This window comes from Hypomesus transpacificus, chromosome 18 (genome assembly GCF_021917145.1).
Source record: "Hypomesus transpacificus isolate Combined female chromosome 18, fHypTra1, whole genome shotgun sequence".
Classification (NCBI taxonomy): Eukaryota; Metazoa; Chordata; class Actinopteri; order Osmeriformes; family Osmeridae; genus Hypomesus; species Hypomesus transpacificus.
Window position 1 is genome coordinate 1564482 of NC_061077.1, and position 24977 is coordinate 1589458.

Consider the following 24977-nt stretch of genomic DNA (forward strand, 5'->3'; position numbering starts at 1 on the left):
CAGTCAACAGACACACAGAAATGCTGTCATAATTCATCTTTGCTAAATTTCATCAACATGAAATGAGCATTACCTGAGGCTACTGCCAGTCGCATGCATGTCTAATGTATTTTCAAGGTCGATATTGCGAGTGCAATGGTAATGCCATGCACTGTTGGAGTTAATAAGGAGATGTTTCAGGAATCAAGTATTCACACACAAACAATCTTCCACAGCGCAAGAATACTTCAGCCCTGAATAACTTGACAGCTTTGCAGCCAGCGTATTTAGCCCCGTAATGAGGTTACTACCGTCAATAGCTGCAGAGTTGCCAAAGCTGAACATTCGGTCCAAATGGCCAAACGCTGTTGGCAAACAAAGAACATTCACAACATTTGTGGCTTCAAAAGAAGAAGATGGTGGGAGGTGTGTGGGCTTGTTGCAACAGCAACCACCTTTAGTCAGGAAAGAAAGAGGGTGATGTTGGAAGGAGAAACCAGCTGTTATCAGGGAGACGTTAGGGGGGAGAGGAGGAGGCCAGAAGCTTAAGCAATGGAAACTTTGCTTAGTAAGGCCCACGGGTTCTGAAATGTGCAAGCAAGATGTGAAGCTTTTTTGGGGGGAAAGCGGAGTGAACACACCGTCCGCCCAGCGGGGTCATGAACGTGAGTCCCGTCTGGAGATGACGCCCGGCCGTTGTGCGATGTGTAGTGCTGTGAGATCTTTTTTTTTTTTTACCTGACTCTTTTTATACACTGGGCTTAGAAGTGTGTGTATTGAAGTGGTAAAAAAAAAAAAGACACAAAAAAAAAAAAGACACAAAAAAAAAAAAGGCACAAGGCTTGTGGGAAGTGGGGCATCGCCTGAAGCACATGCAATGCTTGGATTCCCGATGACGGACAGGCAGGTGAAGGCAGACGACTTGTTACCGCTGGCTTCCTCTTGGATGTTTCTTGGCAGGGGCTCCGGTAGTGGATGTGGCTGGTGTCCATGTTGGCTGTGCTGTGTCTGCTCCGCACACACGTGTCCCAGGGCCACTGCATCTTCAAGGGGAGGGTCGACGGTGGAGTCGTGGTCGTGTGGTGGGCGGAGACCTTGGAGCTGAAGGGGAGCGGATCCTTCGAATCAGGGTACGTGTGAAGGTGGTCCTCATGAAGGTGTCGGTCACCGTCCCGACAGTGGATCCACCCCGGGCCTTCTCTCATGACCCCTACTTCCTGTTGGGACAGGAAGTTGGTCTGCAGCCGGTGAGGTGAGCTCGACATCTCTGCTCGCTGGTTGCTGGCGGATGTTCCCGTCTGAGTGTAGTAGCGTGCGCAGGGAGACACTGAGGTGAACTCGTCTGCCGTCGTCACGGTTACAGCAGAGCCCTGTGTAGGTGTCATCATCCGAGCTGCCCCTGGGGTCACGGCGCCGTCTTCTTCAGTCGGGGCCGGGGAGCTAGGCTTTACAACCCCTTTGTTCTCTTTATTCAGGTACTTCTTTGATCTCTGCGGTTTGAGGGGAACTATTCTGGTAACTTCCGATGGAACGCTCCCGGGTTTGACGGGTTGGCTGCCTCCCGTTGCGCTCTGCTCTTTCTTCTCCGACGCGTCAGTCTCCGCCCTCCTCCGGCTCCCCTCAGAGTCGCTACTTTGGTTTTGATCGTTGGAGTCCGTCGCTCGCTGGGCGCTGGCGTTGCGGGTCCTCTCAGGACGATGAACATCCCGCTGCAGACTCTGCCTCAGCTTCAGGTTTTCCCTTTCGATCTTCTGTTTGGAGTAATAGCTCTCCACAGACTGGGAGTCATAGCCGTTCTCTCGACAGGAATTCCCCGAGGACACGGAGTCGCAGGGATGCGTGTCATTTCCTGCTGTGTCTTCCTGGGTGCTCGTGTCGTCCTTGAGTTCTGCTGAAACGGGTGCTTTTCTCTGGGACTCTGACCCCATGCTGACTGTTCCAGCTCCCAGAGAGTCACATGGTGTTTGACGAAGGGTCACCTCTGTTCCTACGCCCGCTTGCCCATGTTCAGAGGTCACCTCATGCCAAGCCTCGGTTGAGAACTTGTCTTCCCCTGCAGTGGACTGCCGTGTGGAGAGGGACGTCTTTTCCAAGTTCCAGTCAGACACCAAGCTTCCTTGATAACCCTGGTGCTTTCCGCTCAATGTGGCTTCCACAGTGGCCTACATGTTGACATAAAGTAAACAGTTGCGTTATCCTACATGCACTACTCTCACACTACCTCCATGACAGAGTTTGTTTCCGGGAGATGGAAGGAGATTGTTTGAGTGACACGAACAACAGGCCAATTCCTCCAGCATAACCATCAGGGAACCGAAAAATAAATAAAAATAGAACTGGTTATGGTCTAAAGGATTTTAACCGCATTAGTGTTGGAACATATCGGCAGAGAGGTGCTCTCCCTCTCTCTCTCTCTCCCTCTCTGTCCCTCTCCCTCTCTCACTCTCTCTCTCTCTCTCTCTCTCTCCCTCTCTCTCTCCCCCTCTCTCTCTCTCTTTCTCTCTCCCTCTCTCTCTCTCCCTCTCTCTCTCTCTCCCTCTCTCTCTCCCCCTCTCTCTCTCTCTTTCTCTCTCCCTCTCTCTCCCTCTCTCTCTCTCTCTTTCTCTCTCCCTCTCTCTCTCTCTCTCCCTCTCTCTCTCTCCCTCTCTCTCTCCCTCTCTCTCTGTGTCTGTGTTTCTTTCTGTGTCTCTCTCTGTCTGTCTCTCTCCCTCTCTCCCCGCCTCCGCCCTCTGCCCCTCTCCCCCCCTCCCCCTCCCTCCCTCTGCCCCTCTCTCCCCGCCTCCCTCCCTCCCCCCCTACCTCCCTCTCCCCTCCCTCCCTCTGCCCCTCTCTCCCCGCCTCCCTCCTCCCTCTCCGCCTCCCGCCTCCCTCTCCCTCCCTCTCCCCCTCCCTCCCTCTCCCCTCCCTGCCTCCCTCCCTCTGCCCCTCTCTCCCCACCTCCCCCCCTCCCTCTGCCCCTCTCTCCCCACCTCCCTCCCTCCCCCCCTCCCTCCCTCCCTCCCTCCCTCCCTTTCCCTCCCTCCCTCCCTCTCCCCCTCCCCCTCCCTCCGGCTCTCTTACCAGTTTCCTCTCCGGTGTTCCTCCAGGAGGGGTAGCCGAGGACAGGCGTTTCTCCCTCTGGGACAGCTTGCTGTTGGGCTCCCTCAGAGCCCTCTTCAGCTCGTTGATGCTGGCCTGGTGCTTCTGGAGAACGTCCTCCGGCTTGTCCAGGAACTGCTGCCACACACAGAGGGAGGTCAGAGTTCAGAGGTCAGAGACGCGCAGGCTAGCGAGCCACTCAAAAGCAAATCGAACCGGACATGGCCTTTGGGTTGAAAGTGCTGTTTTCACAGTGAGTTACGGGGGCTGTTTTTCATTATAAATTCCATGTCCGTTCCGATTTGGTTGACGACATCAACAACAAATGTCCAATCTGTTTCTGCCCTTTGCAGGCCAATGAGACTAATGCTGACTCTTCATGGACAGATGAATGACTGGATGTTTACAGACCTCATTATACGGCTCTCAAACCCCAAGTTTGTTTTCGCATTGTTTTGGATCTGCTTTTGAACGAGAACTAGAATGCAGTGAAAGGGAGATTAGTAACAAACTGATGTTTTCCTGAGCGGTGCAGTCATCGCATAACATCTGTCTTCATCAGCACAACTAAAAGTTAATGAAGTCTCCATGTGTTCCCTCGGGGGTTTGATGCCCCTGCATATTAATAAAACAGAGCCTTGGAGACTATACAATTGTGATGGATGGCATTTCGACGCTTTCTCAGTGGGTGAAACCAATGAAAAGCCCCTCGTCTATTTAATCAAAGAGACATTTCCCCCTGGTGTGAAACAGGTGGACGTCAGCGGATGGAACAGCTTGCGGTGTGCGTTCCACAGGCCGAAGCCTGAAGAGGAGCCAAAGCATGCGACAGGACTAAAACGTCCAGTGAGGCAGCAGCTGGTTGGTGCTCTGACAGACAGGACGACGGTACAGAGCACCCTGGTGTGGATCACAGGCAGCACCGAGCAGGGGAGGGCTGCACCTGCTGATTGGTGAGAGAGGTGGGTTGGGGGGGGGGGTCAGTGGAGAAGGGGGGGGGGCAGGGTTGGTGGAGGAGGAGGAATAAGGGAGAAGGGGGGGAGGGGTTTGGGGGAGGAGTGGGTTGGGGGAGGATGGTGGGAGGGGCTTGGGGCAGAGCAAGGACGGGGGGGGGGGTGGGTTGAGGGAAAAGAAAAGGTAGGTGTTGGGGGAGGCAGGCGTTGGCGTTGGGGCGCGCAGAGACAGAGAGGCAGCAGGTTACTCCAGAAGGCAGGCGGCCAGACAGACAAGACAGACAGATGGACGGACAGAGAGAGGCAATCATCATCGCACACACACCCAGAGACAGTGATTGGAGCCATGGAAACGGAGACGTCACGACTGGTGCAGGAGGTTTGGAGTGGGAGATCTTAGGGCTGTTTTATCTCTCCCAACCGACGGTTAAATAACAATGAATAAACCGAGTCACAGACGTATGCATGATCGTACCGCAACACGTATCTGCTTGATGTAATCAGCACCAACACTTCCCTGCAGTATGTGTTTAATTGCATTCTATGCCTGCAGACGGATGGAGGCAATCAGTAAAAGGTGTATATTTACAACTGAGGTTCCAACAGTACTTGAGCTGTTGAACAGAAAATAAAATTAACGCGTACATAAACCCCATAACACCCATAATGTGATTTTATTCATCGAGAGATCACGACTGTATGTTTATCAAACCGCTTTCATGTTTACAGATCATTTCTCCAATGAACAGCATTGCTTCACCCTCTGTTTATCCCTCTAATACCAGTTAATCCCTCCATTAGAAATGTAAACATTAGGATTGTAAACGCTACAGAACGTTGTCCACAATTAGCCCGCACCGCATTCAATTTGCTAATGGCCTAAGCCAAATGATGAATGCCAAATAACCAGGTGGAAGTATGGGAGATTCTCCCCAACGTTCAATATATACATGCTCATCCTACAGTATCCCACCGTGAACCTAGAGGTGGAACAGTCAGACTCCCAACAGTCAGACTCCCAGGTCTTGTCCACACTTGCATCCTATGGAGCCTCGTTACAGCCATGACGTGATAGACGCATGAACAATGACACTGTGCAGACAAAACACCTCGAACTACGACACGTGAAACAAGAACGGCCATGCTCAACGATGACACAAGGCTACCTCTGTAACCATCGAGCAGACAGGCAGGCAGACAGACAGACAGACTCCGGTGACCACAGACTAAATACCTCTGGCTTTGAGTCTAGGGGCGAGCCTGCCTCATCAGCCTATAGGCCAGGAGAGAGAGACAGAGAGAGAGAGAGAGATAGAGAGATAGAGAGAGAGAGGGGGGGGAGAGAAGCAGTTAGTGCGGCTCGTACTGTTATCTTACAGCGAGGAAACAAAGAAAAAAAAGGATTGTTAGGAAAGGGGAGGGCACAGCGGGAAGAAAAGAGGTCAGGAGAAAGACTGGGGAGGTTAGACACACCGGGAGCAGATTAAGGGAGAAGACGCGGCCAAGAGAAGTACCACTTTTAGATAAGAGAGAGAAAGAGGAGACAGAATGAAAGAGAGGGAGAGAGGGGTAGAGAGAAAGAGAGGGAGAGAAAGAGAGAGAAAGAGAGGGAGAGAAAGAGAGGGAGGGAGAGAGAAAGAGAGAGGACAGAGAGGAGAGAGAAAGACAGAGGTTGGAAACGAAAAGAGAGAGAGAGGGTGAGAGAGAAAGAGGGGGAGAGGATGGCGACAAAGAGAGAGAGAGTTAGCGAGAGTGAGATGGCACAGGGATTACTGTCTGAAATCAAAGGGGAGAAATAGAGAGGGATAAGGAGTGTTTGGGTGCAGACGAGCAAGCTTTATTTCTGTGTTTGCACTGAGGGTGCAGAGCAGACTACTGCGACTGTGTCAAACCAGATGGACTTCTGTGGGTTTAGGGTGGCAGTGGTGCAGTTCTACGGGCATATGTGAAGCCCTCTGTGACATTGCTTATGAAAACAGCCATACAGATGCATTTTGATTGGATTTTCCAGCAGGTTAGGTGTGGAATTGGAAGGGGAGCCTAGACTGTGGTCACTAAGATGGCCTCCACAACCGCTCTGATTTGATTCAAAAACGACAGAAAAAGTGGGAAAAATCTGACGTTCACTACTCAGCAGTCAGAAAGGAGAAGAGACAAGTAAAGGGAAGAGACAGGTAGAGGGAAGAGACAGGTAGAGAGAAGAGACAGGTAGAGGGAAGAGACAGGTAGAGAGAAGAGACAGGTAGAGAGAAGAGACAGGTAGAGAGAAGAGACAGGTAGAGAGAAGAGACAGGTAGAGAGAAGAGACAGGTAGAGAGAAGAGACAGGTAGAGGGAAGAGAGGTAGAGAGAAGAGACAGGTAGAGGGAACGATCTGAGAGTATTGAGACACGTACCGCTCTATTCTCGTACTGTACCTTCATCTCCATGGTCTTAGAAGGCATGGCAACACCATAGGCCTCATCACCCTGACCCTGACCCTGACCCTGACCCTGACCCTGGTCCTGGTCCTGGTCCTGGTCCTGGTCCTGGTCCTGGTCCTGGTCCTGGTCCTGGTCCTGGTCCTGGTAGTGGTCGTGCTCCAGGTCCAGGCTGCCCTCCTGGTCCAGGTCTTCTCGGGACAGGAACTGTGTGCGCTCGCTGGAGCTGCGCTGGGACAGGTGGTCCATGCTGTCTCCAAGAGCGGAAGCTGGGGGACGACACAGCGCTGTTACCCTGCCTCTGCTCTGGTTACCCTGCCTCTGGTCTGGTTACCCTGCCTCTGCTCTGGTTACCCTGCCTCTGGTCTGGTTACCCTGCCTCTGGTCTGGTTACCCTGCCTCTGCTCTGGTTACCCTGCCTCTGCTCTGGTTACCCTGCCTCTGGTCTGGTTACCCTGCCTCTGGTCTGGTTACTCTGCCTCTGCTCTGGTTACCCTGCCTCTGGTCTGGTTACCCTGCCTCTGCTCTGGTTACCCTGCCTCTGCTCTGGTTACCCTGCCTCTGGTCTGGTTACCCTGCCTCTGGTCTGGTTACTCTGCCTCTGCTCTGGTTACCCTGCCTCTGGTCTGGTTACCCTGCCTCTGCTCTGGTTACCCTGCCTCTGCTCTGGTTACCCTGCCTCTGGTCTGGTTACTCTGCCTCTGCTCTGGTTACCCTGCCTCTGCTTTGGTTACCCTGCCTCTGGTCTGGTTACCCTGCCTCTGGTCTGGTTACCCTGCCTCTGGTCTGGTTTCCCTGCCTCTGGTCTGGTTTCCCTGCCTCTGGTCTGGTTTCCCTGCCTCTGCCTCTGCTCTGGTTACCCTGCCTCTGGTCTGGTTACTCTGCCTCTGCTCTGGTTACCCTGCCTCTGGTCTGGTTACCCTGCCTCTGCTCTGGTTACCCTGCCTCTGCTCTGGTTACCCTGCCTCTGGTCTGGTTACCCTGCCTCTGGTCTGGTTACTCTGCCTCTGCTCTGGTTACCCTGCCTCTGGTCTGGTTACCCTGCCTCTGCTCTGGTTACCCTGCCTCTGCTCTGGTTACCCTGCCTCTGGTCTGGTTACTCTGCCTCTGCTCTGGTTACCCTGCCTCTGCTTTGGTTACCCTGCCTCTGGTCTGGTTACCCTGCCTCTGGTCTGGTTTCCCTGCCTCTGGTCTGGTTTCCCTGCCTCTGGTCTGGTTTCCCTGCCTCTGCTCTGGTTACCCTGCCTGGGATTTAATCTACAGTATACCTGCTGATGGATTGACAATCTGTCTGTGTGTGTGTGTGGTCTTGTTGAACTGTCCTTGTAGGATCCACAAGTCCCCACAAGGACAGAAAACAAAGAAAAAGAATGTACCTTGTGAGGACATCATCTTGGGCCCCACAACTGTTTATGTGTGGTGTACATAGAGGTCAACATTTCAGCATGGGTCATTATAATGCTACACGCATCACATACGACACAAACTAATCACAAATTACTTTCAGCAATTCCATTAAACTTTTAACCTAAAGATAGATTATTATGAACTCAATTTAACTATATTATGCTGTGCCTCACGGACAATATCCATCAATAGTACATTAATAACAGAATCCAATTCCCTGAGGTGGGTGAGGAACAGGGTTGGGAGCTCTCTCTGCGACACACGGCCCAGAGACCTGGTCCACCAGGGGGCCTCACCTCCGTCCACGCTGCGAGGCAGCAGGTGCCTCTTGCTGACCGAGCGTTCAAACTGGGGGGCGGGCCGGTCGATCAGCACGCTGGCCTGGCGGGTCTGGGCCTGGGTCCGCCCACTGTAGCGGAACTTGGAGCCAATCACCAGGAAGCCTTTGGGAGGAGGCTCAGGGGAAACCAGCCTATGGGAGAGGCTCGTTTTACATCAACATGGCTGCCGCCACTCATACAGGCTGCTGTGCAGTGTGTGTGTGTGTGTGGGTGTGTGTGTAAAGTGACCTCTTTGAGGGGGGGGGGGGGGGGGGGGGGGGGGGAGTGGACTGAGGTAGAAGGAGACGCTGAGCGTTTGCAGTGTAGTGGAGCGTGCACTGTGCCATGCGTGAGTATGCGTGTGGGTGTGTCGTGTGCACATGTAGGTGTGCGTGTGCGAGTGTGTGTATACGTGCACTCGTGTGCGTGTAGGAATGTCTGTGAGGGTGCGCATAGGTATGTGTGTGTGTAGAGTGTGTTTGTGTGTGTGTGCGTGTGTGTGTCTCCCTACCTGAAGAAGGTATGGTGCTCTATGCAGACCTTCCACAGGCGTTTAGAAGCACGGTGGTTGGGGAGCTTGAAGCCAATGGTGCTCTCAAACTGTTCATACTGAGGGGTCACGGAGGAGGAGGAGGAGGAGGGGAGTGAAGGATGGAGTGAAGACACGGAGGAGAAAGGAGGAGTAAACGGAGGGAGTGCAGGGAGGAGTGGAGGCCTGCTTGGTGAGTTACCGTCTGTTTACTGTGAACGGCTGACATCAGCACTGCTGTCTGGTGAGGGCGGCAGAAATACAGCCCTCCCTGATCAACACCGCAGAGCTTTCAGACTAGCATGTTGGCTGGCTGCTCTCCTCTGTCGTTCCCTACAGTGGTAGGAACAGGCAGTGGAGATCTCCGCTATCCAGTATGGAGATGTTAGCGTCAGATTAGCATGCACGCTAGCCGTCTGACGGACAGGGAACAGAGGAGGACCGGAGGCGCGTAATCGCTTTAAGAGCTGGAAACCAGAGCGGCCGAATGAGAGGCGCTAACTCAACGTCAATTGAAAAAAAAAAAAAAACACCATGAAAGCAAATCTTTACACCGAGCCCACCATGCTTTGAAGTCAGCACAGACTAAGACTTCCCCTTCTCTTCTCCGTAAGCACAAAAACACATCTGCCTCATCTGTAAGAATAGTATCTGGACTTCTATAAATAACAGCATCAAAGTGTTGATTTCCTCTGCAGCGAGCCAAGTAACCTGATATGTGTATGCACAGCTTCGCACAACAAGTCACGACAGCGTTTGGAGCCGAAACACAGACGGCTGTGGTTGAACCTTTTGTAACTGTCCAAAACGTCAACACATCTTCAAGTAAAGACATTTATAACAAAAAATCTTTAACATTTATGAGGATAAAAATCATTGAACGATTTTCAAATGTCATTGTCAGTCTGGCTGTTGTGACGTGCTGAGACAAGGTGTGTGTATGTGTGTATGTGCATGTGTGTGTGTGTGGTGTAACAGTGAGGTCAGGTAGAACACAACACGTGTGAAGAGCGACGTTACTGTCTGGTCCACCTCTCCTGGTCGGATCTTGATGTAGAAGTTGCTCCTCTTGTAGGAGATCTTCAGGATCTTGGGCCAGGCGAAGCGGTTGATCCGCAGGCGGTCGCGGTACACCAGCAGCCCGTTGGCGCTCACGCCCAGCATGATGTCGATGCCCTCCGAATCCTGCCAATCAGAGAGCAGCGCGGGGGAGAGAAGGGTTTGTGTGAAGCTAACGGGGGGGGTGGGGGGGGGGAGGGGAGAGTCAATCCAGTAAACATCCGGTCAAATGATTTACTGTAATTTGCTCAATCGTGTACATCTTTGGACAATCTTGCAGATGTTTAATCGTGTACGTATTTGGTTGGTACTGTATGTTAAATCCAATACAAATGTGCTCAATCCTGTCTATGTTTAGTGGTGTACTCCTACAGTGTGTGTCCGAGTCTGTCAGAGCGGGGTCAGCAGGTGAGCTCCAGAGGGCTTGGCCCTACCTTGGCATGATGGAGGTCCACTCCGTACATCGACAGCTTCTTGGCATTTTCCAGGAAGTTCACCTCAGCCTCAGCCGGGCTCATGCCCCTAGGCCACAACATACAGTAGAGATTACAGTCAAGTGTCTCATACACGCTGTAGCATCACACACTAGGACTGGACAGGTACAGATATCAGGGATTAGTGAGACACTGAAACTGTAGGACACGGATGATTCAGTACAGCTCAAGTGGTTTTCAGATAAAGGCTGAGCTACCTTTAACCCCCCAAAATCATAACCAACAGTAAAAACGACTGAAATCACAACAAGAACCATGACAACAGTCTGTAGTCAGACTTGTAGCCCGGCCCCAAGCCACCATCATTACACCCCCCACCTCACACCCCTCCCCCAAGCCCACCCCCTTACCACCCCTCCCACCACCTCACAGCGCCCCCCAAGTCACACCCCTCTGCCTCACCCAACTCCACCCCCCTACCACCCTCTCTCCACCCCTCCCACCTCCTCACAACTTCCCCCTCCACCACCCCCCCACCTCACAACTCCCCCCACTTCACACTCCAACCCCCCCCCCTCACCCCCCACTCCTCCCCTCCCACCTCCTCACAACCCCCCCCAAGTCACAACCCTCCCCCAACTCCAACCCCCTTCCCCCCCCCCCCCCTCACCTGTGTTGACGATGCAGCTCCACCACCCTCTCCTCCAGCTCGCGGGTCTGATTGGGGGCGAAGCAGAAGTCGTTGACGTAGTCGGGGCCGTGCTCGTCCGGCTCGTAGTCCCCCAGCTCAGCCTGCACGCTGTAGGAGCCCAGCAGGGCGTGGGTGACAAAGGAGCAGGGCAGCCGGCCGGACAGGATGTCATCCCTCAGCTGCAGGCACAGGTGATACCTGTCCAGACACACGCTCAGGGGTCAGCACGGGCACACGCCATCACAGGCACACACACACCTGTCACACACACATACCTGTCACACACACACACCTGTCACACACATCTGTCACACACACCTGTCACACACATCTGTCACACACACCTGTCACACACACATACCTGTCACACACACACGCCTGTCACACACATCTGTCACACACACCTGTCACACACACACACCTGTCACACACACACACCTGGTGATGTCTTCTATCAGTATGGACGGGTCGGGGGGGTAAAACTTGACTGCAAAACCAAAGTGCCACGAGCCTACTGTGGACAAACATCAGACAGTGTTCATTTAGTATGAGTATGAGAGTTAGTGAGTGAGTGAGTGAGTGAGTGAGTGAGTGAGTGAGTGAGTGAGAGTGAGAGTAATAGAGAGCAAGAGAGTGAGAGTAAGAGAGAGCGAGAGCGAGTGTGTGTGTATTAGGTAGGAAGGGTGTAAGGTATGGTAGAATACACTCATACACTCACTTCGTATCTGCTTCTTGATCTCCTTCGAAGGGTCCAGCCAATTCTGAAAGAGACGATACATGAAGGAGAAGAACCCTCAGAGGACAAAGGGAAACACTGCAGTGGACTCCCTCTCTCACAGGCCCTGGAGTCACCATATCTTTTGAGGTCAAAAATATACTTAAAGAGATCGAAACGAAACAGATTCTTCCATGAGCGGTGTCATTGCTTTTATGTTTTCATGACAGAGAGGAATAAACGGCAGTTAAGCCCAGTGTGCATGGTTTAATGTCACTGGAGTCTTCAGAGAGACGGTTCCAGTGCACGGCGACACCAACCACGCAGTACTTTGAAAAGGGCAAATCACATTTAATCACAATTCAAAGGGCAACCTTCTCTGTGTCTCTCCCACACTGGGAGTGACCACTGGGAAGACCACACCAATTGCCTGTTAAAAGGGCAACCAGTACTTACAGTATCACTTCCTGTGACCTCCAAGAGTCATTCTACCTCAGGCTTTGGTCGAGACTTTCGGCGAGATCCTATTGTTACCTCCTAATGATTTTTCTCTTTTGTCTCGACGGCTCATTAACAACTTCAGTTCTTATCCCAACTCCTTTGTTGTTTGTTGATGAAAGGTATGACTGATGGAACTGATTGCTCCTTCAGATGCAGCTCGAATATTATTTTATCTCTGGAGTGATCGTTAAATTAAAGATTACAGCTGGAGCTGGATCGGAGTTTCAGTTTCCCTCCGGTTTTCAATACATGTTCAGCAACGCTGCACATAACTTCATCGTTACTGACTGCGAGGGCTTGCTTAAAGCACTGTACATGTATATACCAGGGATGATTCTAATGGAGTATTGATGATTCTCAGTGATGTGGAGGGAGACTGAGAGCGGTGATTTGATCTGGTCTGTCTGAACCAGCCTGGGTGGATGGAGGGGGCGGGCGGAGGGATCTGACCTTGGTGTTGTCTGTGTCGTAGAAGGAGAGCCCAAAGTAGTCCCGCTCCAGCAAGTTCAGATGGCCGCACACCATGTCAAGCAGGGCCTGGCCTCGGGCAAACTTCTGCAAAGACACACGCACGCACGCACACACGCACAAACACACACATTTTAAAGAAAGCCGTACGGTTGCTGTGATTTGGCCCCATTTGGGAAAGCAAGTCGTCATATCTCATGATATGATCCAAAATGCTTTAGACGTTCTTGAGTATCTCTACTACCATCTGAGCTCACATCGTATCACTGATGGGACAAAACAACAACACAGTAGCAATCAAATCCAAGTGATGTTTTTCACTCATCTGGTGATTCATAGACTTCAAACAGAAGTCACCAGGGAACAGGACCCATGAAACAGAACATTTAAGTGAAACAAATGCAAAGCAACAGTCTCTCATTTGAGCACAGTCTCAGGTTTCGTCGTGCAACAGCCACGAGGCTCCATTAAAGCCTCCGCAGAATGTGACAGATTACATTAAGGACCGCTTGAGCACCAGAGGAGACCATGCAGATGTGTTCACGCCTCACAGCATCATATCTCCTTTCCGCTTCTCTCATAAAACCTCTCTCATCACTGTAACGTTACCGAAAAAACTGAAACCCCGCCCTTCCGTTGGCTGAGAGACACTTTCACGGCCCAATAGGCTTTCCTCCCTGAGGAGTGGGGGAGGGACCAGGGCCTCCGTATGTCTATATAAGGGAGAGGACTGGAATCGTGTCAGAGGACCACACCTTATCGTCAACCCTTCAGGGCTTCCACAGTCAACTGAGTGGGATTCAGATGCAGCCTTGGCAGATGCTGCGCGCGCGCGTGTGCCATGCTCGTCTCCCGGGGAAACCTGGCTCCTACGGCGACAGAGCTACCCAGCAGCTGTTACCATGGAAACAGAAGTAATAGGGCCTTTCTCTTTGTGTATGTGTGTGTCTGTCTCTGTGTGTGCCCTAGTGTAGTGAGGGCACAGAGCTTTGTTCGGATCTTGTTTAAGAAAGCCGTACAGTAGCCAGTCATTGCGAGCCGAAATGAAAAGCATTAATTAGGCAGTTGATTAATTAAATATGAGAATTTACTTTAATCCAAAACATACCAGTGCAAAACACATTAGCCAGGAGATGTGTCAGAGACGGTAGCAAAACAGAACTTAACGTTGTGAAATGTTGGAAACATATTCGATTTTCTCGTCAAATGAAATTGCAACACACATTTGAGGTGGTCTGCCAAGCGTTGCAGCCAATCCAACTCTGGTGATGAGATTTTGCCGTCGTTTCAAACCGGGTCCAATCACATTTCTGATACACTAGTTCTATTCTCTGTTTAAGGAGCCATTTGCAGTAATCCTAGAAATCTATTTTGAAGATTGCATGAACCATGCAAACAAGATGAAAGGAGACTGTGTGTGTGTGTGTGTGTGTGTGTGTGTGTGTGTGTGTGTGTGTGCGTGTGTGTGCGCAGACTAGCAGGCAGTGTGTATGTGTGCAAAGACTAGCAGGCAGTGTGTGTGTGTGTGTGTGCGCAGACTAGCAGACAGTGTGTGTGTGTCTGTGTGCACAGACTAGCAGGCAGTGTGTGTGTGTGTGTGTGTGTGCGCAGACTAGCAGGCAGTGTGTGTGTGTGTGTGTGTGTGTGTGTGTGTGTGCGCAGACTAGCAGACAGTGTGTGTGTGTATGCACACTCACAGCCAGTCTAAGAGGATGTGTCAGTATTGAACATAGATACACAGCAAATCACTGTAGGCTGTGTGACAAGCTGGTCATATTAAAGCCTGCTCCCAGGCTGTCAGCTGCTTCAAGGTGAGGCTTAAAACAAAGACCTTCAAACGAAAAGGATGTCTCTTCAACTGGGTTCATTTGAGTCAGACCGCTGTTTTCTTATTAATCATATATTAATGGTATAACTGTAATTAATTATGGATCAAATCAATTCAACTGTTCGCTCTGGCAGCACAGGAGGAAGGTAAGAGCAGCCAAAAACATTAAGCCGCTAATATTCACTATCAAGGTGTGTGTGTGTGTGTGCGCAGTAATGTTCATCAGAGGGCGAGCTTGGAGACAGTGCAGTAGGGAGATGCAGGACGAGAACCCCAGATTTCCTGTCGCGTTTGTGAGGCTTGAGGTCACAGATTAAACAATGCGCTGTGCTCCCTCAATACCTCCTGATGTTAAGAGCTAGAACATCAATCCCAGAAGATGTGGACTGCTACCTGACTGGTGTAGATCATTACAGCACGGCTGGGCATTCCACATCATTAATGCAATTACACTAATGGACTTCTGGGAATTTTTAATCTGTACAACACTGTGGTTTATTTGATCTCCCACATGCAGTAGGTTCAATAAACACACACACAGGAGCACACATATACTCACATTCCAACACACACTCTACCCCCTTCCATCCCTCCCTTCCCCCATACTATATTTACATTTACATTTAGTCATTTAGCAGACGCTCGACTTACAGTAAGTACAGGGACATTCCCCCCCGAGGCAAGTAGGGTGAAGTGCCTTGCCCAAGGACACAACGTCATTTGCCACAGCGGGGAATCGATCCGGCAACCTTCTGATTACTAGCCCAACTCCCTCACTGCTTAGCCATCTGACTCCCTATTATATGTTCTCCCTGGTTGTACCTACAGTAAGAGCAGCCATATATCAGCTGTATGGATTTCCCCTCCTGGCTTAATGTCTCTGATGCCAGAACAGAGGGTGTGAAGGAGGAGAGGGAGAGAGGGGGGGAGGTTAGGGGTGGGTCAGTGTTGCATAGACTCTGCATGGAGGTCACCGTGGTGACGATGGGGCAGTGCAGGAACGAGGTGAGGTCAAGCCGGCATCGACAACAAGATCTCCACCACCGGCCTCACTCCACACTCCTGTCACCTTTAGCAGCGGCCAGGGTTACCATGCCGACACCAACATGATCCATAGTGTTAAGTCCCACTGTCTGTTGTAAGCTTCCCGTCACCTCCCGCCTTGCCTGAGCCCCGCTCCGTTATTTCCCTGGCTCCTGTCTGATTACTAGCCTACACGTTAAGGCAGTTAATTAGCCATAGCATTTTTCAAACAACTTGAGACCGTTTCTTTGAGAAGAAAAAACAAAAACATTTACCGTAGGTAGGGGGGTATGACTGTGCGACAGGGTTTCATTTCACAACGTGGCTATGTTTCATTTTGAAGACGGCAAATCTGTCACAACCTATATTCAAGGTTATTGACGGCGCTGCGATATTCTATCTCAATATATTTACTATGTAATTATTATTATCCCTTGAGTCCATCAGTTTTAGCACTACACTGTGTCGGTGTCAATGTGCATTTTTCCCCCCGAAAACGTTGCTAGGTTACATTGCACGGTTTAGGCATAATTTAAGTTTTTGAGGCGAAAAGTGAAGCAAACGGTAGCTAACGAGCCAGCCACTGTCACATAGTCACAAACTTCACAAAAACCTACGTGCATTGACCTACTCAGAACATCAGTAAGAAAAATCGATGCCATTAAATATCCGAACGATTGGAGTGGATATCGCTAGATGCACGAAGCGGTTTTACCTAGTCTACTTTAGCGCAAACACTGACAGTATTTTTTACAAACCTCTTTGTCCTGTGTTTTATTATGACCATAATCCTGATCAATTAATTAAAGTACAAATCTCAAAACCATTCAACGATCATGAAAATTAGAATTTTCAAATGTTATTATTTGCATATTGATGATGCATTCACTTCATAATTTATGGGGCATAGCTTTCCCATAAATGAAAGTAGAGTAATAAGATGATTTATTAAGTAAAAAGTATCGATATTGGTATTGGCAATACTGCCTGTATTTACTTGGTATAGGATCTGATACCAAATTTTGCAGTATCGCTCCCATTAGAAAACAACAAAAACTAATTAGATAGAACAGCTATTGTTACAAAGTACAAAATGTGTAGTGCAAATTTAAGCAGTTGCCATAACATGGTACTTGCAACTTGACAAAATGGACCTCACATGGAACGATTCATGCGGAGGTCCTTATGTGACAGGACAATAAGAGAGCAGAAGAGAGTGCAAGTGTGTGTTTGTTTGTGTGTGTGTGAACACAGAGGAGCCAGACGGTGATCTTAAAACACAAGCAACACAAGGACCAGAATTTTGTATTTTTTTTAATCGATATTCACAATATTTTACATCGCCGTCAAAAATATTGCGATATTATTGCCAATATTCGATATATCGCCCAGTCCTACCCCCAGTGGATAATATACCAGTTTGAGAATGTCTATTGTGGTTTTATGTAAGCTATTAATGTAACATTGGGACTCAAGTTCTAAGTGTGGATGGGGGTGACGCAAGAGCAGTTGCGCATGTGTATAAAACGAAAGTTGCATTTGAGGGTATTGCATTCTGGAAGGATTTATTTTGTTGTTGTTTTTTGACATGAAAAGGAATATCCCCCCAGTTGCAACCGACGCAAGTACACCTCACAATTTCCCAAGACATTTTACCCTTTTTAATTAAGAAAATCATATTCAACAGCTGTCCCACCCACAGTTGAAAACAAACATACAAACCCTTCTGTGCGATAACACTTGAATTACCCCCTCCACCCCCACCCCTCACCCCCACCTCTCACCCCTCACCTCACCCACTAACCGTGTAAACTGCCTCTCCACCCTGGAGGAGGAGAGCATGTTTCCCTGAGTCAGTAGCGTGCGTAGCATGACTGGGAGGCCCACTGAGGGCTCGTACTGCTGAGTCAACCGCTCTATTGATATGGCAGGGCTGTAAGCAATCTCCTGAAAGGGCCTCCTCCCTGCCCCTCCTCCAGGGACGACAGGGGATGAATTTCAAGCACACGGAGCACAGAAAGACCGGTTCAAAGCGGAACTGCTTACGGTAGATATTTAAATTGCGGTTAACACGCTATATATTTTTTTTACATCAAAATATAGAACACAACAGAACTGGCTCTGTTACGAAAAATCGATTAGACCTAGAGAGTGTTTCAAAATATTTTACAAGCGGTGCATTTGTTTCACGGTTGACACTAGCTGGATTGATTTGCTGGCTTTTTGGGTAACAAGAATCCAGCGAACCCAAGGACATCACAGTGTTTTCAAATGTAAACTTGATCCAGTTCTTGGAACACACATATCGTGAATGTAAAGCTAAATTCCCACAGGATGTTTCTTCATACTGAGACTGTACTGTGCTGCCGTGGGTGGCACTAATTCTATCTCTCATTGTATTCTTCTATCTCTGTAGTCCCTTTAATGTCACTGTAGATAGACAGCAATTAAGTCTAATGATTTCACCGGGTTTCTAATTCACAGGTTGTGCAGACATGGGTGAAACACAGGAGACAAACAAATCAAACACTCTTCAGATGTGTTTGAAATTAAATTCCAGGAGAGACCTCATGTAAGTGCTGGGATGGATTATAGCCCTTTAACAGCCAGCTTCTTCAAAGTATCCCAAACACAAAACCTAATCCCTAACAGAGTACACAGCATTAAATGATCGTGAAAGTGTCGGATCATCTTCTTCCTCACAGTCTGGGAGGGGGGGAAGGGAGGGGGGGGGTAGTTTTCTTCACTGCAGTGAAGAAAACTACAGACAACAATGTTTACTGTAAGTGGTCCCTCTAACAGTACACATGGCCCCAGCTTGGTTGCCCCTCCCTCAGTTGGAATGGTCTAGAACAGTGGTTCTCAACCTTGGTCCTCAAGTACCCCCTGTCCTGCATGTTTTAAATATTTCCCTGTTCCAACACACCTGATCTAAATAAATGGGTCATTATATAGTCAACATGCATTTGAAATCGGGTGTGTTGGAGCAGGGAAACATCTAAAACGTGCAGAACAGGGGTTCCCTGAGGGAAAGGATAAGAACCACTGGTATAGATCAGTGGTTCTCAACCCTGGTCCTCAGGGACCCCCTGTCCTGCACGTTTTAGATGTTTCCCTGCTCCAACACACCCGATTCAAATGAATGGCTCATTATCTAGTTATGCAGAAGCCTGTTAACGACCATTCATTTGAAACGTGCAGGACAGGGGGTACGTGAGGACCAGGGTTGAGAACCACTGTTCTAGACTCTAGAGAACCTTCACTGCAGGATGCCGCAGTACGTACCTCCATTCCACAGTCGTAATCTGACCCATCCAGCAGGGTCACTCTGACGGGCACAGTCTTGGGTCTCCTGCTCGTCTTCTGGGGCGACTTGGAGGATTTGCTGGGCGTCTTGTCTGAGCTGTCGTCCATGTCATCTGACACCTTAGTGACATCATCCTTTGGATAAGTGGCACAGTTTCAAATGTGACTTTATTTATATAATTTTTTTTACAGTTTGAATGTTGACTATTACCTTTGAAACTGAGCCAACTGTTTGTGCAATGTTCTTCACTCACTGGATGTTGAGTGCGAGTTGCTCGAATGTATAAAATAAATGTATAATGCATGTTTCGCCCCCAGGGAACCAAACAGGCTCAAGGATTATATCAATCTCTACGCCGGATACTCCCTTAATGATTGGATGTGAGGCGCGCAGAATGATGGATGCTCGTACCTGATTGGTTCTCCTAGAATCACCCTCCATGGCACCCTTTATCTCCCCTTCCAAAACCTTCTCGGTCGTCATGGTGATGGCTCACAATCCTGAAACGATACATAAACACACGTTCGCACACTTCTGACAGTCCTCACCGTATTATCAACAGGCCACATCCCATTGGCTGGTGAACACACCTCACTCTACTCTGGACGGTCACATCTGTCCCCACCTCTGTAAAATACTGTTTGTGCTAAAACACTGTCACATTGTTTACAATTATTGTCCAGAAAAGACACAGGGTAGTGTCAAGTCCAATCAGCTACAAGACTGACAGCTATTGTGTAGTGGCTTCAATTAGTCTCAGCCGGCATAAGTGATTTTCACATGTGCAGCCAAGACATTCAGAGCAAGGTAGAAGGAGAGAGAGGTAGGGAGGAAGGAAGAGAGGGGGTGAGAGAAAGAGAGAGCATACATGAGGAAAAGATAGAGAAAGAAAGAGAAAACCAGGGGATACGAGAGAAAGAAAGTAAGAGGCAGAGAGAGAGAGAGAGAGAGAGAGAGAGAGAGAGAGAGAGAATGAGTGAGTGAGTGAGTGAGTAAAAAACTAAATTAAAAGAGAAACTGAGAGAGAGAGAGAGAGAGAGAGAGAGAGAGAGAGAGAGAGAGAGAGAGAGAGAGGGAAAGAGAGAGAGAGAGTCTATTGGTCTGGGGCTGTATAGCAGGGCTCAGCCTCCCACAGGACCACTCTGCATGAAGAGTGCTGGCTTCGGGAGCCTCTCCCTCACACTCAGAGAAGAGATAGCATAAATTACAGCAGATAGAGACCCTGCAGCACAGCACAAGACAGCAGGGAGGGAGGGAGGGAGGTAGGGAGAGCGAGCGAGCGAGAAAGAGAGCGAGAGAGCGAGAGAGCGAGAGAGCGAGAGGGAAGGAGAGAAAGAGGGAGAGAGGTACAGAGACAAACAGGGATACAGGTAGAGAGGCAGAGAGAGAGGTGAAGAGCCCAGGAAACATAATCTTCCAGATCAGAGGGGTAGAGAAAGAATGGTGGAAAGAAACAGAGGAACGTATAGTGACAGAAAAAGAGAGAGAAAGAAAGTGTGAGCGAGAAAAGAGAAAACAGGGAGACAGATGATGCCTGTCATTTGAAGGTGACCATTTCTTGCACTTTTTTTTTCTCGAAAAAGTGCTTCTCTTTCCTCCCTGATTAAAAAGACTTGATCTTCGTATGTGGCTATACAGCTCAGAAAGATGAATTCTCTCTGGCTGATAAAGCCTCCAGTTACACTATGGCTTCATTATTAAGAGGAAGGGAAGTAATGGGCCTGCTGCTAGCCTTCCTATGCTTCAGCTGATGTTTCTGAAGATAGATGAATTTCCTCCTCGTCCGGAGGTCAGTCTTAATCCCCTTTTTTTAAAGATAGAGGGTCGTTCTTTGTCATGTTAAAAATAACTGGTGGGCCATAATGAATTCCTTGTTCAGTAGGCTTGATTTTTGTGTTATTTGGTGCTCACTTCTCTATGCTGGCAAACTGCTTTTCTTGCAAGAAAAACTGTATGCAATGCTTCTCTGCATGCTTTGGCAGTCCAGGATTACCGTAAGTGGTTTTCTGACTTTGACTGTATTGTGTGCTTGATAAAAACACTTTACTTTTTAATTTGTATGATTTTCCTCTCGGTAGGGACTGCTCAAGCAAGGGGCTTCTGAGGAGCTTAATCGGGATATTAAGCATGTAAACAACTGCTAATTTAACTGTTGTACTGTGTCAAACTGACATAAAATGCATGGAAAATTGTGCTTCGGTTCTGTCGCCTATTGAGCAGTTCTCTAATAGGTAAGAGTTTTACATGGGATCCAATGGTGTTCTTGGCGTGAATAACCGATTAGCGCTAATGAGAAGCCCCTGCAAGAGAACAGGGAGGAACAAGAGATGATGTGTCTAATGAGAACGAGGGATTAAAGAAAAGGAAAAGTGCTGGGATGAAAGGATGAAAACGTTAACTGTAGGACAACTTTAATTGGAAAGGGAAGAAAGCTATGTTTTAATTCAGCTCAATAATTACCGGCGCACTTGTAAACACACAATGGACGACATGGTGGTGAGTCACCGCAAACGTGAGCAGGAAGCCAAGATTAACATTTTTCCTCCGCCAGCTGTCTGAATGTGTCTCTGGGTTAACCGTTCGAGAGGTTTGGTCATCCCGCTACTCTGCCCCCCTTAACGATATCGCCCATCTCTGCATAATGAGAGATGATCAAAGGCTGGTTTTAACAGGCTCTGGAGAGGATGCAGATGTCCCACCAGCAGCAACTTCCCTCTCTTAGTGGTGCTGATGGGGGGCTCTCAGAGAACTGGTCATTTTGAAAGATGAATTAGGTCTTATCACCTTACATTCATGTGGTTGAAGCTCTACCAAACAACTGTTGCATTTGTTTTTATGAGCTCTGAAAGCCCAAAGGGGGATTTTTGATGCTGTTTCTTTGTTTCAGACGAGACGTTCTGACTCTTGAATGCGTTCATTTCTTGGGAATTGAGAAGTTTCCAGTCGCCTATTCACATAGTTCTACACAGTACTACTATGTTGATTTAGTTCTACACAGTACTACTATGTTGATTTATTTATACAATTGTCCCACCTCATGTTTATTCAATGGAAGGTGTTAAATTCAGACAGAGCATGTAGCTTTAAAAAGTAGTTCCATACTGAACAGCTGTGTAGGTATACATTCTTTCACATTTCAACACCTTGTCACAAAGTGTGCTGGAGCCCCAGTTCAAGTGTTCTCCAATGTAATAATCTCCCTAAAAAGTCAATCACATCTTTCTAAAATCCATTCTATGGCTTCATGTGAAACCCAGGGACAAAGCCAAGCCTGTAGTTATCATAAACGTCCACTGGAAGATCTGAAGTGGACTTGGAGGAGGATAGGTGCTTATTTGAAACGCGTCAGGAAGACGTGAAGAAGGCTAATGGGTGTCTAATATGGGTCACGTTGCAACTGAGTCAAATGACATCCGCGCCTGTTCTGGTCAGGGCGTACGTAATCATAGTCAGACAGATTTGTTTTCTCTTTCTGCTGAGGCTTCTCAACGAGCCGCTGACAGCTTGTCTTCAAAGAACCTCCTTGACATTAAACATAATCTCACTCTCACGCTCTCTCTCTCTCTTTGAAAACTTTCCGTTAACTCTAAATTCTTTCTGTATAAAAAATAAAAACGGTTGTAATTGGACATAGAAACTGTTGAAATGTGTACCAGAGTAGGAAATAATGTAGTTTCCTGTTGCATTATGGGAATTGTATCAACATCCCAGGTCTACGATGTCCTGGAACAACAAAAATCCAATCCTTTGAAGCATTTCTACAAACTTGATTGTTCACTGCAACAGGTGTTCCTGTTAATTTACCCTTGTAAACAGGTTTCAAGAACATTTAACAAAACTTCTCACCAAGGTGTTTTCAGTGCCTGAGGTGAAAGATCTGTGGTTTCATCTAGCATACCCCACCAGAATTAGGTAAAAAATGATGCTATGAAGGTGCCACAAAATGGGGCCAACTTGGCATATTGGATAAATCCAAAACACATGTTGGCATTTTGAGTAATGCTGGTGGGATTATTATTATCATCAGGACTTTATATGAATATAAGGACTTAATTTGCTAATGCTAACACTAACCCTCTTGTAGGACTGTGTATGTGTGTGTGTCTGTGTGTGTGTGTGTGTGTCTGTGTGTGTGTGTCTGTGTGTGTGTGTGTGTCTGTGTGTGTGTCTGTGTATGTGTGTGTGTGTGTGTCTGTGTGTGTGTGTGTGTGTGTGTGTATGTGTGTGTGTCTGTGTGTGTGCGTGTGTCTGTGTGTGTGTGTGTGTGTGTGTACGTGTGTGTGTCTGTGTGTGTGTGTGTATGTGTGTGTGTCTGTGTGTGTGTGTGTGTACGTGTGTGTGTGTGTGTGTATGTGTGTGTGTCTGTGTGTGTCTGTGTGTGTGTGTGTGTACGTGTCAAAATGAAAAGTGTAAGCAGGGAACCAAACAAAAGGTTTCATCATGCTAAAGGGTCTCCAGGTGATTATAATAAGATTAGACAGCGTCATCTGAAGGTCAATACCATATCAATAGAGAAATCAAGAAGGCTTTGCAAGCCATCCTCATTGTTTATCCACAGGCATTCGTTCACTGATGATTTGATAGGTTGTGTTAAAACGCATTAACACCTGCTACACACTTGCATTAGCCAACTAGCGGCCATGCCAGACACCGACTTGCTACTTTTATCAGCTTTATTGCAAACAAATTATATCACTAGTATACCCACACATCTAATTTGTTTTGGTGGTGTTATTATTTAACAATCTTTATTTCAGTAGTAATGTATTTGGTATGAGATACTGGCTGGACTCTGGCTCTGCATCTCTGAAGCTGAACAGCAGTTTCAGCCTTGAAGGGGCCTTGTAATGTACTACCACCAAAGATAAGAAAACAATTACTTCCTTTTGTTTTTTTCCTTTTCTTGAGATATGCTTTTGCCTATTGATGTTTATCACAAGGCACTTAACAAGATAAGAACCATTTTGCTTCTGAATGGAAATCTTATAAACTGTCTCTGTAGCAAGCTTAAAAAACACATTCAAAAGTCAGGAGACGTAGGCTATTTTGGCTGTGATGCTGAATTCAGATCTAAGGCATGCCGTCTTGACTGTTGCATAAACCCCCGCTATGAGTTTGCAGATCTAAGCCGCCGTCACTGCTGTCAGCGTCATCATGTCTGCCTTGTATCTCTGCAATGACCTTTCTTTCTGGTATGTTCCAGAGTCAAAGATGAGATAGTAGTCACTGCCCAGCCTCCAACTGAAACCCAGCGCCAGCTGAATAGATATCTCAGTATCAATGACAGGCTGCAAAACCCTATCAGCAGTAGCAGTCAGGAGTTGAGACTCTTGCTATGGAAACATCGACCCCAGCCACCTCAACTGTGGATACAGGGCACGGGCACTGTAGCGCCACAATAGCAGCACTCATCGATGGCAGGTCGCGCAGATAAATGCCTATAAGGTAACCGAAATGATGGGGGATCATTCTGGGTGGAATGTCGGCTATGATTCAACATTCGTCATGGTCCAGGCCAGCCTCGTTTGTCTTCACCAGGCCCATCCTCACAGAGCCCCTGCCAATTTGCAGGTCTCCATAAATGGATGTGTTGCTAGGGCGGGTCTCCGTATCCCGGGGCCTATCCTTCATCTGCGTGGCAGGCAGGCAGGAGGCATCCATCAAACATGGGCCGAAGCTGAAGCGTCGCACAGCAGAGCGAAGACGCGGGGAAGACAGCGGGTAGATACGGCAGGTCGTCAAACACCGTTTGTCATCTACGTTTCGTCCCCCCCAAAAAATAACTTTGGCTAAATGGTTTGTTGTAGTGACTATACAGAATTGCTCAGAAAGACTATGCCCACAGTGTCACAGCAGTGCTGGAGGATAAACATTTCCTGTGGGTCTCGATATTCTGACCCACAAAATCACCCCTGGCTTATCCTTTCAGTGCGATTCAATTTCCACCTAAAAAGAACTGAGATTCTGATGAAGGTGAAAGGAATCTAGTGCTCCGGAAAAAGGCTTCTCTCTCTCAACAGACAGCATCCCTTCAATTTACAGGGTACTTTGAGACACAAACTTCAATCGATTGGCATTGTGGACACCGTTCGAATCTGAAGGCATCTCGTCCCTTCTCTTCTCAGCCCCTGTGTAAAACTATACTGATAATGAGTATATTTTGTCATTCTATAGTGGGCGTTAGAACAGAAATGGCTTTTTTCCCCTCTTTTTTGTTGGCGCTTGCTAATCTCTCTGTGGTGTCTTTGATTAACAGTGACTAACCT

The 24977-nt window shown here is 48.4% G+C and overlaps 1 protein-coding gene across 1 annotated transcript in view; it reads right to left on the minus strand.

The window, feature by feature from the left end:
• si:dkey-178k16.1 (protein 4.1) overlaps nt 1-24977 on the minus strand; it is a 37825-nt gene that overhangs the window by 7343 nt on the left and 5505 nt on the right. Inside the window, exons 2-13 of the mRNA XM_047040907.1 lie at nt 19123-19211; nt 18690-18845; nt 12536-12640; nt 11588-11630; nt 11308-11383; nt 10849-11067; nt 10179-10266; nt 9718-9870; nt 8668-8765; nt 8133-8308; nt 6406-6698; nt 3040-3192 (exon numbers count right to left, since the gene is read on the minus strand). Of these exons, the coding sequence (XP_046896863.1) occupies nt 3040-3192; nt 6406-6698; nt 8133-8308; nt 8668-8765; nt 9718-9870; nt 10179-10266; nt 10849-11067; nt 11308-11383; nt 11588-11630; nt 12536-12640; nt 18690-18845; nt 19123-19194 (1632 nt within the window). The 5' untranslated portion in view covers nt 19195-19211. The remainder of the gene's footprint in view (nt 1-3039; nt 3193-6405; nt 6699-8132; nt 8309-8667; nt 8766-9717; nt 9871-10178; nt 10267-10848; nt 11068-11307; nt 11384-11587; nt 11631-12535; nt 12641-18689; nt 18846-19122; nt 19212-24977) is intronic.